At 38.0% G+C, this 15,596-nt stretch overlaps 1 protein-coding gene across 1 annotated transcript in view; it reads right to left on the bottom strand.

Moving 5' to 3' along the window:
• ehd4 (EH-domain containing 4) overlaps positions 1-15,596 on the bottom strand; it is a 61,939-nt gene that overhangs the window by 27,956 nt on the left and 18,387 nt on the right. Inside the window, exon 2 of the mRNA XM_039741355.1 lies at positions 3,067-3,243. Coding sequence (XP_039597289.1) covers positions 3,067-3,243 — 177 coding nt within the window. The remainder of the gene's footprint in view (positions 1-3,066; positions 3,244-15,596) is intronic.

Raw genomic sequence — 15,596 nt, 5'->3', positions numbered from 1 at the left:
TTGAATGGCCTTCACGATCCCCTGACTTAAACCCAATAGAACATCTGTGGGACATTATGTTTCGTCCATTAGGCGCCAGGTTGCTCCTCAGACTGTACAACAGCTCAGGGATGCCCTCATACAGATCTGGGAGGAAATGCCACAAGACACCATCCGTCGTCTCATTAGGAGCATGCCCGACGTTGTCAAGCATGCATACAAGCTCGTGGGGCCACACAAGATACTGAAAAGCATTTTGAGTAGCAGAAATTAAGTTTTTGAAAAATGGACTAGCCTGCCACATCTTCATTTCACTCTGATTTTAGGGTGTCTACACAATTGAGCCCTCTGTAGGCAGAAAACTTTTATTTCCATTAAAAGACTTGGCATCCTTTTGTTCCTAAGACATTGCCCTGTCGTTATTTGTATAGATATCCAACTTCATATTGAGATCTGATGTATCTAATGTGTTTCTTTAAAGTGTTCCTTTAATTTTTGTGAGCAGTGTATATATATATATATATATATACCCGCGATAGCGCGAGAAGTAGTGTGTTAAAAAGGTAGAAAAAGAAAAGGGAACATTTTAAAAATAACGTAACATGACTGTCAATATACAGTATTTGTTTTGTGAGTGTTACTGAGTGTTGCTGTCATCAAGGATTTGATTATCATTATTTCTTTCAATCAGGTTCGTATTACATTCCGTGTTTGTCAATCGTTGTAAAGATGACAGGTTTCATTCATCGATTCGTTTCTTACTGCATCAATAAACAGCTTGTCTTCTTCTTTATCTGAGACCTGACACACTGCATGCACGGGTTTTTTTTACACTGTCTTCCTTTAGCGGACATTGACTTTTTCCACCGTGTGCTTTGTTTCCGCAGTAGCTGGATTTATGAATATGCTTGTATGTATTAGACGCCTTCATATTTTTTGCTGCCTTTTCAATTGTGTAATTCGGTTTTGTTCAGCCTTTGGAACTGTTGCTTTTTATCTGTGCACTGCGTCAGTTCACGTGAGCCGCTCGGTGTACATGCATCGAAGGTTCCCAGCTGTGCTGGTGCCATCTTGTGCGATGTCCATGGCTGTATTTAATGTTACCTTAGTCCTGGCACTTAAAACTTTCTCTCGCAGTTTCGCTGAGTTTGTGTCAAACACCACCCTGACCATCTCATCTTCCTCTCCATAAGCACAGTCCTTCACCCGTGAATATTTAGTGGGAGTTTGCTATTGGATTGCCGCTGACGGACGGACGGCCTTATATGGGCAGGCAATAAATTACAAACGCCAGCGGCAGCCTGTCTATGAACTTAATTTAAAGTGTAGGTTTACATCGTGCTTTGTTTCCGAAGTAGCAGAACTCATGAATATGGTTGTATATGTCACTCGCCGCTTCTTATTGTTTCGCTGCCTTCTCAATTATATAATGCATGTTTTCTTCAGCGCTTTTTGGAGGTCTTCCTGGTTTTCTATGTACTGCGTGATTACGTGAGAGGCGTGATGATGTCACACGAAACTCCCCCACAGCGTTCAAGCTCATCTCCATTACAGTAAATGGAGAAAAACAGCTTCCAGTTATGACCATTACGCGTAGAATTTCGATATAAAACCTGCCCAACTTTTGCAAGGAAGCTGTAAGGAATGAACCTGCCAAATTTCAGCCTTCTACCTACACGGGAAGTTGGAGAATTAGTGATGAGTGAGTGAGTGAGTGAGTGAGTGACTGAGCGAGCGAGCGAGTGAGTGAGTGAGGGCTTTGCCTTTTATTAGTATAGATGGATACTTTATTCGCGATCAATGATTGTTTTGGTAAAGCCATACTCAGTGTATTCATTAGATGAACGGTAAAAAAGTAAGAGCGAGGGGAGGGTAATTTATTGAGGCACACAGGCAAAACCACAATAGCACGTTTTCTACAATTTTTATATATTAAAGATTGAGTTATGCTAAACAGTCAGACAGGCATTAAAATAGAAGAGGAATTCTGACTCGAAGCAATACTTTACCCGGCTTCCGAGATCACTTCTGATTCTCAGAGTTGATGTATTATAGTAGTGGGGAAAATGCAATGAAGCAAAATAAATACTCTAAACAATATACTGTATACACTTGACTGGGATGGTAAGGAATTTACACTTTATGAATAAACAACAAGGGAAAAGGAGAAGCCAACAAGAGAAGGAGAAAATACTGAAATACAGAATTATATACAGTACATATATCGAATCTGAAAAAGTAAAATAAGAGCATGGAGGAAGGTTTCTGAGTATTCTCAGTTATAGAAAAATTTTGATTTTCTGCTTTTGTATAAAAAACATTGACTGGGAAATGTCCTCTTAGTAACAAATTAATTCCTGTTCCAGGTAATTTGTGGAATAATGCATGTAAATGGAGAGATTACTTGAGATTCACAGATTGATCTGGCACATCAAACTGGGTGTAAGACCCTATCACATGTATGTTTACACTCAAATAAGAGAAAAACAGGCTAGGTCAGAAAATCTAGCCATACTGGTAAGGCAAGGAAATGCACTGGACACGTCTGTAATTTTGACATTTCAATAGCACCCTCCAAAAAGATATTACATCAAGCTGGCCTACATGACAGGTATAATGTGAGCTCACTAACGCAAGAATACAGCATCAGATAAGTTATACAAAAAAGGGATATCATTGACCCTGCTGGCAAAATATTCAGAGCAAAAGACCAGCTCTTTAACAATAATGCCACTATAATTTGCAACTGGTGTTGAATGGTTAAGCTAAAGAAGTCACTTGTGCATGCTGCCCTTGGCAACTAAATCAGGAAAAACCAACCAGACATACTACCCTAAGGTTTTATACTCCAATAAAGGTTTTTCAAAATGAAGTCCTTGAGAGACTGCTGTTTCTGGCAGAAGACAAAGCAGAGGACTGCTGATATCAGATAAAAAGCTAACAGCTCTATCGCATCTACCAGTTCAGAGCAACACACAGACTGGTTGCCAAACAGAAACAAGAGACGAGACCTGCAGATTAAATCATGTTCTTTCTGAACAACATCAAGAAATAAACAGATATATCTAAATAGGCAGTAAGACCAACCTGTTCAGAAAGGCGTTGCCAAAAGAATTCAGCTTCCGGAAAGGCTTTTTAGGATCGACCACCAGAGCATTGCCAGGAATGACTCCCTCCTTTTCGCCATACATCACTGCAATAAAGGAATCCGTTGTTGGCTCAGGGCCAATCCTCATGCCAGGGAAATCTTGTTCCAGAAGGTACCTGCAACCAAGCAAACACAGCCAAGAGAGTCAAATCTTTAGTAAAATATGGAAGATCCAGTCCAGCTAGAGGTGTCTATGTGCTACGTACTTCATCTAATGCTCATATTGTCCTTGGCTCCTTTTAGCACTAAAATGGAAATAACATTTAATGCGAATACAGTGTGCAACACAAAAACAATAATTACAAAAAATATTAAAATGAATTCCTTGTATTCTTCTAACTTCAAACATTCAACTGTGAAAATATTTTTATATTGTGAAGGTCAGTTCAAATGGTTAGTTTTCCCCCAAACCTGGAGAAAAAGTTTATAGGAATAAGGATGGAACTCAGCGGGTGCCAGTGTCTGGTTTCTGCTATGGATGAAAAGCTTCTGTATTACTGAGGAACTACAGAATAATCAGATCAGAGTTTCAAATGTATAAAACAACCCCCGGAATAAGTGCATAAAGACTGCACTGTATGTCAATGTGGACAGCTCCATCAGAAAGATTTACAGTTTGCAATGTCCTCATTTTACTACTTTGTAGTCAGAAACCATCTGTTAAAATCGTGCCTGCCTGACATAGGTTCAACAGGCATTATTCAAAATCCATCCATCCATTATTCAACCTCCTAACTACAGGGTCAAGGGGGTCTGCTGGAGTCAATACCAGCCAACATAGGGCTCAAGGCAGGAACAAACCCTGGTCAGAGTGCCAGCCCAACACAGGGCACACACTAGGGACTATTTAGGATCGCCAATGCATATATGCACTGGAGAACTGGACACAGCTGGCTTCTGCCTTGCACTAAATTCTGGCAACATTTAAAAACCAGATAAAGCTGGTTGTGCAATGATGCACCACATATAGTCAAGAGATCCTAAAAGTGCAAGGATCTTGTCATAATAGCTGGCTTTAGATGCTCCATTTAGGCAGACATTCTGATATTGTGGACAGGACCCTGGATTTTAAACCACAAGGTTGTCACTTCAGATCCTGCCTTTGACTCACTGAGTGAATAATTGTAACTTATCCTGATTGGCATGTTACACTGGGAAAAGGCAAATGTAAATATGCACTGCATTCCAGCTTAAGGAATTGCACTGCACACCTTGCATTCACCAACATATTCCGACTGATCAGGCAGCTGGTACCTATGTGGAGCTGCCGTGGGGTCATGCCAACCGTTTGCTATAATATGTGTATTCTTGGTCTGTGTTACTTGAGCCTTTCTACCTAATAGGCAGTTTCCCCCACAGGCTCTTTCTGTTTGATTATTTTCTCCAGTCATCAATCTTATGAAAGTAATCAGCAATGTTTGATGTATTTTTCAGCTCACAAGCGTCTACTTACTTTCTAATTAACTAACTTACTTCACCTTTACTGGCTAATTGTTTTCAAATCTCTTTACAAAATTGCCAATTACCAGTCAGATGGGACACATGTGCAAACAACACTGTACAGTACAGAAGAATATATAGTGTTCTTTGCTCTGGTGTGTACACAAGTGGGTACTTTAAAGAACTTGGCGGTTAGTGAGGAATGTAGTATCTAATAGGTCATAAACACATGGCTATAGTCATCGATGAGGCCTAGGTTAAAAAAAATATTGGTAATTACTATCAAGTACATACAGAAATCTAAATTAACATTGTAGTCATAAAATACAACATAACTCATGTTGGGCCTACTGTGTAAATAAATGACCCACCAGCCACAAAATCCTTGAAGAGTGGACAAAACAGACATATCAATTTAATGCAGTTGTGCTGCATCATGCACGGTTATTGAAAACAAGAGCATACAAACACAGCAGGAAGAAACAATTCCGCATGGCTGTATTTAAAATAGCAGCAGCAGTCCCAAGAGAGCATTATGGTAGACAACTGAAAAAATACTTCTCATTCACTAAAACAGGGGGATTTTAGCACACACTATCAAGACATTTTCAAAATGTCATACAAAATTGCAGGTAATGTGTCCTATTTGCTAAAACCTTTGACAGCATAACAGGTGGAATAAAACTAATAATAATAATAATAATAATAAAAATAATAATAATAATTATTATTATTATTATTATTATTATATATTAACAAGAAAGTAGAATTTACATACAAGAAAATGAGTTGTTAAATATACAGATACCATTCACATGCAGTGAAGTGTCAATGAGGTCAGAAAATTGGTGGGCGCTTTAGAAATTAAAAAGATGACGTATAGGGTGTATACCAAATACAGTATAAAGAAAACAAAAACCTTTCTGGATCCCTAGGTTAATGTAGCCCTGTGATCCACATACTGCTGGTGCAGGAAAACCTGCATTTGAGGAAGGATTGAATCACAGTGAGGTTCATTCTCCTTTAATCAGAATTCAGAGAAAATTGCTTAAATTCTTATATTAACTTCTTGGCTGAATGTGGTTATATCTTTGATATAAAAATCACAATGAGAGTGGAGAGGGGATTCTACTTTATTACCTATTCTCAATAAAACCACATGGTACCTATGAAGCTGTCACAGATAACAGACCAACAGTACAGAATAAAAACTGGTTATCAGTGTATAAATAATTTTTCTGCATAGTTTAAAACACAGTTTACTATTACACTATAATATTTTGGCACATTGGGATTTTAAGTGTTGCTCACTTAAACATACAGAAACAAAATCCTGTGATTAAGAGTGACAGAATGAGTAGAGTGTGGCAATGGTGATATATCCCACATCAGCACGACCACTTCATTGTGGGATGTGGTGTTTTAACAGTTGCAATTCTAATATGACTAGAATTAAACCTTTCCCTAATTGGTAGCCTCCCATGACACTTAGCTGGATTAAGGGGTTTGAGAATGCTACAAACTTATAATCAACTAATGTTTTGTTCACCTAGGATGGTAGAGTAGAAATACAAAAATCAAATATAAAAATGGAAAAAATATTGCTCAATCTCAAGGACTTAGACTCCATCTCTACAATATACTGTATAAAATCATTTTACAATCCCTCCCTTTCAAAGATCCAAGAGGACAATGGGAAAAAGATCTCTCAATTAATATATCAGAAAAGGAGTGGAAAGTAGCAATGCAGAGAATTCGCTCGAAGTTCCATATGCGCAAAGCATACAATTATACAACTTAAAATTATATATCGAGCACATCTGTCTCGACTAAAACTCTCCAAAATGTTTCCAGGGTATGATCCAACCTGAGAACGTTGCAACCAAGTCCCAGCCTCACTGGGTCACATGTTCTGGGCCTGCACCAAATTAACATTATTCTGGACAAAAATTTTTAATTCCCTCTCAGACAGCCTTGGACTCACAATCCCTCCTAACCCATTAACGGCTGTGTTCTGGGTTCTTCCAGAGGGGCTTAATGTGGAGAAAGACAAACAAATTGTGATTGCATTCACTACACTTTTGGCACGCAGACTTATTCTGATAAACTGGAAGAACCCAAACTCTCCTCTTTTAAGTCAGTGGGAAACTGATGTGTTATGTTATTTGAAATTGGAAAAAATCAAATACTCAGAGGATCCGTACAGACTTTTTTCAAAACATGCTTACGCCGTTTGGCTTGCTCTCTCTCTCAGGGGTGGGGAGTGATCTGTTCTTAACTCAACTTTTCTTTTTGTAAAAACTTGATTGCTTTGTACGGATTGCAATAAAATTAATAAAATATTAAAAAAAAAAAAATACAAAAATCACACTAAAGCATACATGCACTGAAACAAACATAAGTTACTAGCATGTGATGCAAAACCAATACCAGCTCCATTACCCTAATACTTATACACCGATGCGATAGGAGCCGTTCTTCTTGGTTAACACACCTCTTGAATGTTACACAGAAGACAGTGACAGTACCGTTAGACTGGAAGATCTTGAGACAACATGGGGAATTCCAACTAATGAGAGATATCCTTATTCTCTTCTGAAGAGTGTTATCAGGAGAATTACCACCAATACATTGGTGGTCATAGTGCTCTTCCAGAAGAGAGGGGCATGCAGTCTCACATGGGTCTTGTTCATGACTGAAGGCAGATGAAACTGTGAGAATGACCAGTGAAGTGCTATTGCAGTTTTGTATATGTACTACTGGGGGAAAGAAAGGAGAGAAGACCTTGACAAAGCTTTTGATATACTGCTTGGTATACAGACCTATTCTATCCTGCACGACCTCAGAGTAAAAGTACAGTTTCTCTAGATTCAGACGAGCCTCCAAAAGAATTTGAATCAGGCATGGTCCATTGACAGCACACCCCAGACTTGGCACTAAACACGTAGAAGGGACTATATCTTTATCAATGGATCAGTATCACCTGGGAATTCCCCATAATCACATGGAGACTGACGGTGAGGGATAAGGCACCCTAGACTGCCCAGCTCCGCACACTGCCACTGCTACTCTCGCAAGAAAAGCAGATGGTAAGTGAGAAACTGAGTTAGTGAAAAATTCCAAGACCTTCTTATCCTTTTGAGTTTTATCCTGGTGAAAAACGACCATTTACAAATGGCCACACTCCTGCCATAAAGAGACACACATGACTGAGAAACCAACAGTAAGACATTCTGTGTTTTTTAAATGTTGCTCTATTTGCATGAAGGGACCAAATACATGCTACATACAGTCATTGTAAATACACATTGCCATTACCAACTTGGACGCTGAAACCTGGCTGGAAGAATCTATGGATTCATGGTATTCTGTCATTTGCAAATCTCTTATCAGTCTGAGTCTGCAGAACATGGATTTTTCAGACCAAGTGAAATATTTTTAGCCTTAATGCGATTTGTGTTTGTTTTCTCTTATCCAAATTTAAAAGGTAAAAGGATTGAAATTGTGTTATGTCATACAGTGTAATCAACTTGTGACTATATATAAGCAGTAATTGTATGTGCTCTAATATGCCTGCCTTCTTTACCCCATTATGGTATGCCAAGGTTAGCTGTTCTCTTCTTCCACTTGATCAGCATTGGCTTGTTGATTTTTGGGTGGTGGCCCAGTTATGATAAAACTTGTAAAAGTCATGCACAAAAACCAAAACAGTTTCAGTTTTTAATAAGCTCCCTAATGGAAAAAAAATCATGCCCTGTTCAAAGCCACTTAAATCTTTACATGAAACTTGTAGGGACCCATCAACCCAAATTAAGCAGCCTGTAATTCATAGGATGTTTAATACTGTATATAATAAATAACATAAAACTCTGGCAATGATTTATACGGCAAATAAAGGTAGGCTAAATACAATGGACATTTAGCTTAAATACTTTAAAATAGAAAATTTTACAGCAATGAACTTCCCATTTGTCACCCACAAAAGGTTTTCAGAGGTATAACCATCAGACGTCAGAGGCAGAGCAGGTCAATTATGGTGCACAACATTAGGAGTGATCCACTAGAATAGCATGCCATGTTGATTTGTTTGTATCAAGCTGTGTATGGCAGCAAATCTTACTAAGGCAGGAGAAAACTGGAGTGAAAGATTAGTGGATGTGCTACACATATGATAATAAAAAAACACTTGGAGAAGATGTGTGCTGTGGGCTCTCTCCAATGCTATTTGTGTTTACAGAAACTGGGAAGTTCAACTTCTGAATTTTAACAAAAGACAGAGTGGAACTGATTTGTGTGTTTTCTGTGTTATACAGCAAGTCCTTTGATGTCATTCTTCTAAATGGTGATGCGGAAGTGATTTCTAATACACAAAATTGATTGATTAATTGAACATTAAAGCAGTCAATGGAGAATACTGCTAGTAAATGTCCAAACAGTCCAAATGGCCCTTCTAGTCGTGCCTTGAAGTGTCACTAGCAGATGTTTCAAACAATACATTAAGTCACATGTCGGCTCTCCCTTGCCCTCCATTCCCCAGACAAATCTCTTGCATTTATCAGCACTTTGTCAGCAGTGCACATTATATCTATAAACTCAGCTGTGCAGAACCCAAGGTCAATAAATTCGTACTTTACTGAGAGTGCAAAGAGCAAGTCAAAGCTGCAGAAATCTAATCTTTATAACAGCAGGAGGCAAACTACGAAGCTAAAGGGTCACTGCACCAGTCATAAAATGGCTGGGTGTGTCACATCAGACATCCTTCAAATGGCAGTCCCAGACACTCCGGCCCGGTGCCAACTGAACTGCTTGATGGTCTCCTCTTGCTTAAAATCATAATAACTGTGGCGGACTTCACACTACATGGCTGTTAGTAAGTGTTGCAAAAGCTTAGGGGAGTGATGGATTATCAGATATTTTTTGGCTACTTTGCTGAAAACTGGCAGAGTTGCACATGAGTAAGCACATTTTTAAGAATGCCCTTATGCTTGTGCAATTTTCTTCCTGCTCTGAAAAGATTTAGGTTCAAGATCTCATGCCAGTATTGTATCATTTTTTTCCTTGAATATTCTCAGGGATACGAGTATAGAACATTAGTTTTGGAGTTGCAGGTGGATTCCAAATTAGAAATTACCATTTTTTTTTCCCACTAATATCATAACTGAAATGTTCCATTCACTGATATGAACAACTGGCATAAATTCAGAAGAAGAGAATGGATAAGATAAGAACAAATGCACAGAGTGCAGAAATGTCTGATATGTATCATTCCCAATAAACATTCACTCCCCACTCCACATCCCTCTTCCCTTGCCAAATCCATCAATTGCCAATGCGGAAACAAGGAAACAGCAGATAATAAACAATGGAGGCTTGGACAGTCCAAGTGACACCCAGTTCCTGCATTCTGCCCCTTTCTGACATACAATGGACAGCAGTGTGTTATGCCAGGCTCCTCCTTCTATTGTGCTCTTTTATGGAGGGCCAACTTGTAAATGGGGTCAACAGTGATGTTTCTTATGAGGAGACCTCACTTGGTCCAAGGGTCAAGTTTCAGCAGATATTTCTTAAGAGAATTTGATTAATATTTAGATTAACATACATGTCAATAGTTTTTCCACTTAATTTTTAAAATGATTAGGTATCTTTCTTGAATCTGTTTAATCCAGTTCAGAGAGGGTCATAGGGGAAGAAGCCTTTTCAGGAAACGCTGGATAAAAGGCAGAGAAACATCCCCCTGAACAGCGTTCCAGCTCCCACTCACTCCACACATTCTTACTCATATAGGGAGAATTTTGGAATCACCAAACATTCCATCCGTCTATCCGTCAATTTTCTGAAGCCCCTGTTGACAGATTTTAAGCCACTCACTTTCTTTACTTGCTTATACAGGGCTGGGTGGAGCCAAAGCCCATTTAGGTTTCTAGCAGTCATACTGGCACAGCAGTCTGTTACAGGGCACATCCACTTATACTAGCCGAATTTGGGCTTGCCACTTAATCTATCATGCATGCTTTTGGAATGTTCTATATTTAAATCTGCTTTGTTTGGATACTGTAGAGAATGCAACAGTCTTATCAAATTTACCCTGGAACTCTTGGGAGTCAACAAATAGGAACATGCTAATCAGCCAGTTAACTTCATGTCAGAGCAGGGAAGTGTGCATTCATTGGCTCTCTACCACTACATAATAGATCATAGGCATTCAGGAAATTGAATGGAGAGAGAAAAAAAATCTAGCAGGATTTAGAAGGTCAAGATATGGAGAAAATGCTTTAGTATTTTAGGAGTATAACAACATTCTTTAGTTCAGCCAGGCACTAGAAACCATGTGTGGCCAAATAATTCATTAAAATAAACTATAGACCTACCATAAGGGCAAAGGTCAACAAGCAAGTAGCTTCTTTGCTCCTTGAAAAACATTTTGTAATGTAGAAAAAAATGAATTATTGTATAAAATTATATCAGTGGTAACAATTACTTTTATATGGCACTTTCCTCACTTCTCAAAGTACTTTACACAGAGATTGGGGAGCCACTTCAACCACCAACAATGTGCAGCATTCACCTGGTGTAGCCATTTTGTACCAGTATGCTCACCACACATTAGCTATTAGGTGGTTAAAGGGTGAGAGAGATAGTCAATTAGAGACAGGGGATGATTAGGGGGCTAGAATGAATAAGCCATGGAGGGTAATTAAGCCTGGACATCGAGATACAGCCTGCTGTTTACGAAAGACACCCAGGGACCTTTAATGACAACAGAGAGTTAGGACCTTGATTTTACGTCTCATCTAAAGGACGTCATCATCTTTACAGCACAGTGTCCCTGTCACTGCACGGAGGCATTTGAATCCACATATAGACCACAGGGAAAGCAACCCTGTTGGTTTCTACACCACCTTTTCCAGCGGCAATACAAGCTTATCCTGGTTGGTCTCCCATCCAAGTACTAGCTGGGCCCGAAAATATGCTTAAGTGCACGCGGTATGGCTGCTAATATTTCATCTAGCCATTCCTCTTCCAAACTCAGTTATCCAGGGAAAGGTCCCAGTGAAACTGAAGCTTCTATAAACAGGTGATTAGGCATGCAAGACATGCATAACAAAAACACAAGTCTTTGAATATGTATAGAGAAACACAAATTGAGTATAACCGGCGCAGAACCACTATGACAAGTATGACTCAAACAGCTGAAAATAGAGCGTTTACCTTACACAAATAGAGCATTCAAAATAGCAGTTTCGTAATCATTTTAAGCAAAGAGCTGTTCTGAGAAATGCAACTTTAAGAAAATTATCTTTTCAAATACAATAACACAAATAGGAGCCGGAAAAACTAAAACTTTGGTCATAGGTCTTGACCTTTTTTTTATCCCTGCTAGTCTATTATTTTATCACTTCATTGAAGGAAAATGAGAATGAGAAGTAAAGAAAAATGAAACTGATTATTAAAAAAAAAAAAAACTCTTTAATAATGCTTTAATGACTTCATTACAGAAAATAAAACATTTTGCACAACTCTATGTCTTAGTCATTACTTCCTTTTGGTACTTGCACTTTATTTAATAGATATTTTATACTTATTTAGTGGACTCTCAGGATACAAATTCTAGTCATATATCATAAATGAAATTCAAACCCCTTTGATCAATGAACAACAATTAATAAATAAAAACTGACATACGCAATGCAAGGATTACATTTCTAAAAAGATTTATTAATGCATTAACAAGAGTATGTTTCGACATTTAGTGAAAACATGATATAATAAAGCCTCATTTCACATGACGAAAAAACATTTAATACATTTTGCTTTAGGAATAGCAACATCATCAACAGAGTCAGGTGAGCATCCAAGAACAGCCACTCTGTTAAGACCAATGTTTCGGGTATGCGGAGGTAGTATCCTGCAATGGTTAAGGTACATGTTAACTCCATCACTGACAGCAACCAAAGCCACAGTGAATAAGAGTGGTGAATTAGTGGACACAATTTTCATGCATTACAATTAACACATGTAACCATATTGCCTGGCACTCCTTATATCTACACAGCAGCAGTTGGCATCTCAGCCTGGCTGACATCTTTATATCTGGCTCGAAAATTTTGTCTTCATAGCACCAGCATTTCATCCGTCAGCTTTTATCTATGTAGAGGCACATTACTGCTTTTCAAACAATTTCAAAAACATATGTGTATTCTCACTGACTGCGACTAGGTGGATTTTAGCTCTTGCATTTCCTTGGTAAAAATGTATTTCTATACAGATAGCAACAATGTCTCTAGACACAATTTGGCATCCTTGCTTAGGATAACTGATTAATGGCCAAAAGCCTTTGCTGTCTGTCATGCTAACTGGTAACTTGTCTTTTCTATTACTATACAGTCAGTGTTTTTTTTCTAGCTACTGCTGCCAGTACGGTAAGTTGAAGGTGGCATGCTTGTTTTGTATGTGGTATTTCATTGTATGACAGGCCATACGAGCAGGTACATGAGTGCATGGTCCCCCTCCCTTTAACCCCTTGGCTGCATTTCTAAAATGAATTTACTGTAAATAGTAGTAAAATTTCAAGGGTGCAAACTAACTCACCCTTTCCATGCTGAATCTACTCTCCTTTAGTAGTTGGAAACTGTCTGGCGAATTCTCCAGTGCTTTTCTTTGCAAAGTATTGAAACATGACATAATGGAATTCCACCTGTCCTACATCTCTTCACTACTGCTTGGTTTACATGTCAATTTTTTACTACTTTTCTCCTAAAAAAATTAAGATATTTACTTTGTATTGTTATCATATACTCTTATTAAAACTGTGATGACATACTATCATATAAACAATATATCATTTGTATAATATACTTCTATTTAAAAAATGCTGTAACATATAAACTAGTTAAGCCACAGTGCCTAATGCTAAAGTTAAATAGAATTATACTGCCAATCATTCTACAAATAAAACAAAAACGATTTCACATGCTATTATTTACACTGAATATTTTTTAATTCTCTCTCTAAACAATGAGAGAACATGACAATGTAAAATTCCCAGGGCCCTCTTCCAAGCTTTTAGAGGGCCTAATGGTAGATGTGCAGATTTTGTATTTCAACACAGTACTGTACAGTTTGCAGCAAACGTTATCAACCTGTGCCAGGAGATGACCCCCAAACAAAGCTAAAAGTAGCCCGATTCATTTCTGCTGAAGGTGTCTTATCTGTTTCCATACATACAATGATTTGACATGTACCTTATATTCTGCCCTCAGGCGTCTATTAAAAAATTAGAAACCTGTTTCAGATATGTATCAAAGATAGCAAAATATAAAGGCAATTAAATATGCCAAATCAAAATTTATTTCTGTAATCAATAGGACTACTTAAGGGCCTTAACGTAAATTGACCAAACAATGGCTAGTCCTAGTGGACACTTTAATCCAAAGTAATTTAAAAATTCCAGGTACAGTACAACGGCTTCCCGATTTCTACAATTTCGGGAATGGCAAGTTAGCAGATGTACTATTCTTCAAACTCTTAACTCTACCCAAAGCTTTTGATAACAAGCCTTTTGTCGAGCTACATAGCAGCTTCCTTCTTCTGTCCTCTCCTATAATGCAGTACCCCATTGACTCCACGTTTTTTTTCCTTTTGGATCTTTCTGCTCTCTCTCTCTTTCCAGATGGGCAAAGTTAGCTCGAGCTTTGAATTGGAAATTTCCTAACTCACTATCCTATTTCTGGAAAAATTATTTCTACAACCTTAAGCATCATGAGGTAACTGAAGCTGAATTATGGTACAACTGACTAAAATATTTCTAAGTGTCAATTATAAATATAACTTATTTGGACTTACCAAGACGGGAGTTTTACTTAATCACAATTTACTTTTTCCTGTGTGCAGCTGTGCCTTCTCTCCTCCATGATTAACTTTAGCTATTTGGGGCTGTTGGGTGGCTGCACATGAGATTAGTGTTTTACTTTGTATTGATTTTTTCATAGTATAATAAATGAATTTAAATAATAAAAATTTGATAAAAAATTTTTTTTACAAGATGCTCAATTCAATTTAAATCATTTTGGAATAATGCTCTTCATTGAGTGCAGGGGCAACAAGCCTAAATGATAAGACATGTGCAAAAACATACAGTATTTTAATACACTGACCTGTCAAGGTAAACAAACAATGAAACTGGAACTAAACTGAAACATTAATTAGAAGAAAAAAAAAAGTTATGCAAATAGAAATTCTCATTCACGCAGAACTGAGAAATAGCCAGTTGACAAAAACAGTAATAGATAACCAAAGCTCAGATTCACAGAAGAAATACACCAGGGAAGTCCTAGGTTGTTTACATTATTTGTTGTCACATATTTGCTGACCTAGGCCAACTGGCTGCCCCAAAGACTCCCACCAGGTACAGACATTCCCAGCTAAATGAACTCAAGTGAACTGGTGTTGTGGCAGTAATTGCTGAATCACCATCTACTGCAGAATGAATGCCAATTTGTCTAATCAGATGCCACCTGCACGTGGTGTTAGTTGCAATGTGTTGTTTTGTAGCTCATCACAAAGCTATACAGTGAATTTTGTATTCAGCTAGCTACATGCTTGTCACTCACTATAAAATATTGACTTGGCACGGGTAACCACTGCCATCCTGAATGTCTAGTGTCTAAAAATTAGGCTAGTTTGTGTGAAAGGTGTAGGCACATTGGGTATATTAATACTCCTCGCTAATGTGACACAAGAGAGGATCTCTGCAAATAATCATGAAGCAAATTTTGAGTTGCCACGTTTGGAGATAAAATAATTAAATAAAAAAATTCCACTCTGTTTGCACTCAGAAGCAGTACTATAGATTCATAGCCCTTTGTGATGACTCATTTTGTCCCATAACAACATGTCCAGAACCACCATCTAAATATCCAAGACTAAACTGTGGACAAGTAGAAACAAGTGTTGCCGCACACAAGGATTTTGAGCAGATGTGGAGGGATTACCGGGCAAGGTACAAGGCTCAGTTTATTTGTCATACAAG

Source organism: Polypterus senegalus, chromosome 18, assembly GCF_016835505.1.
Source record: "Polypterus senegalus isolate Bchr_013 chromosome 18, ASM1683550v1, whole genome shotgun sequence".
In the NCBI taxonomy this organism is placed as follows: Eukaryota; Metazoa; Chordata; class Cladistia; order Polypteriformes; family Polypteridae; genus Polypterus; species Polypterus senegalus.
This window is presented reverse-complemented; position numbering and strand designations above follow the sequence as displayed.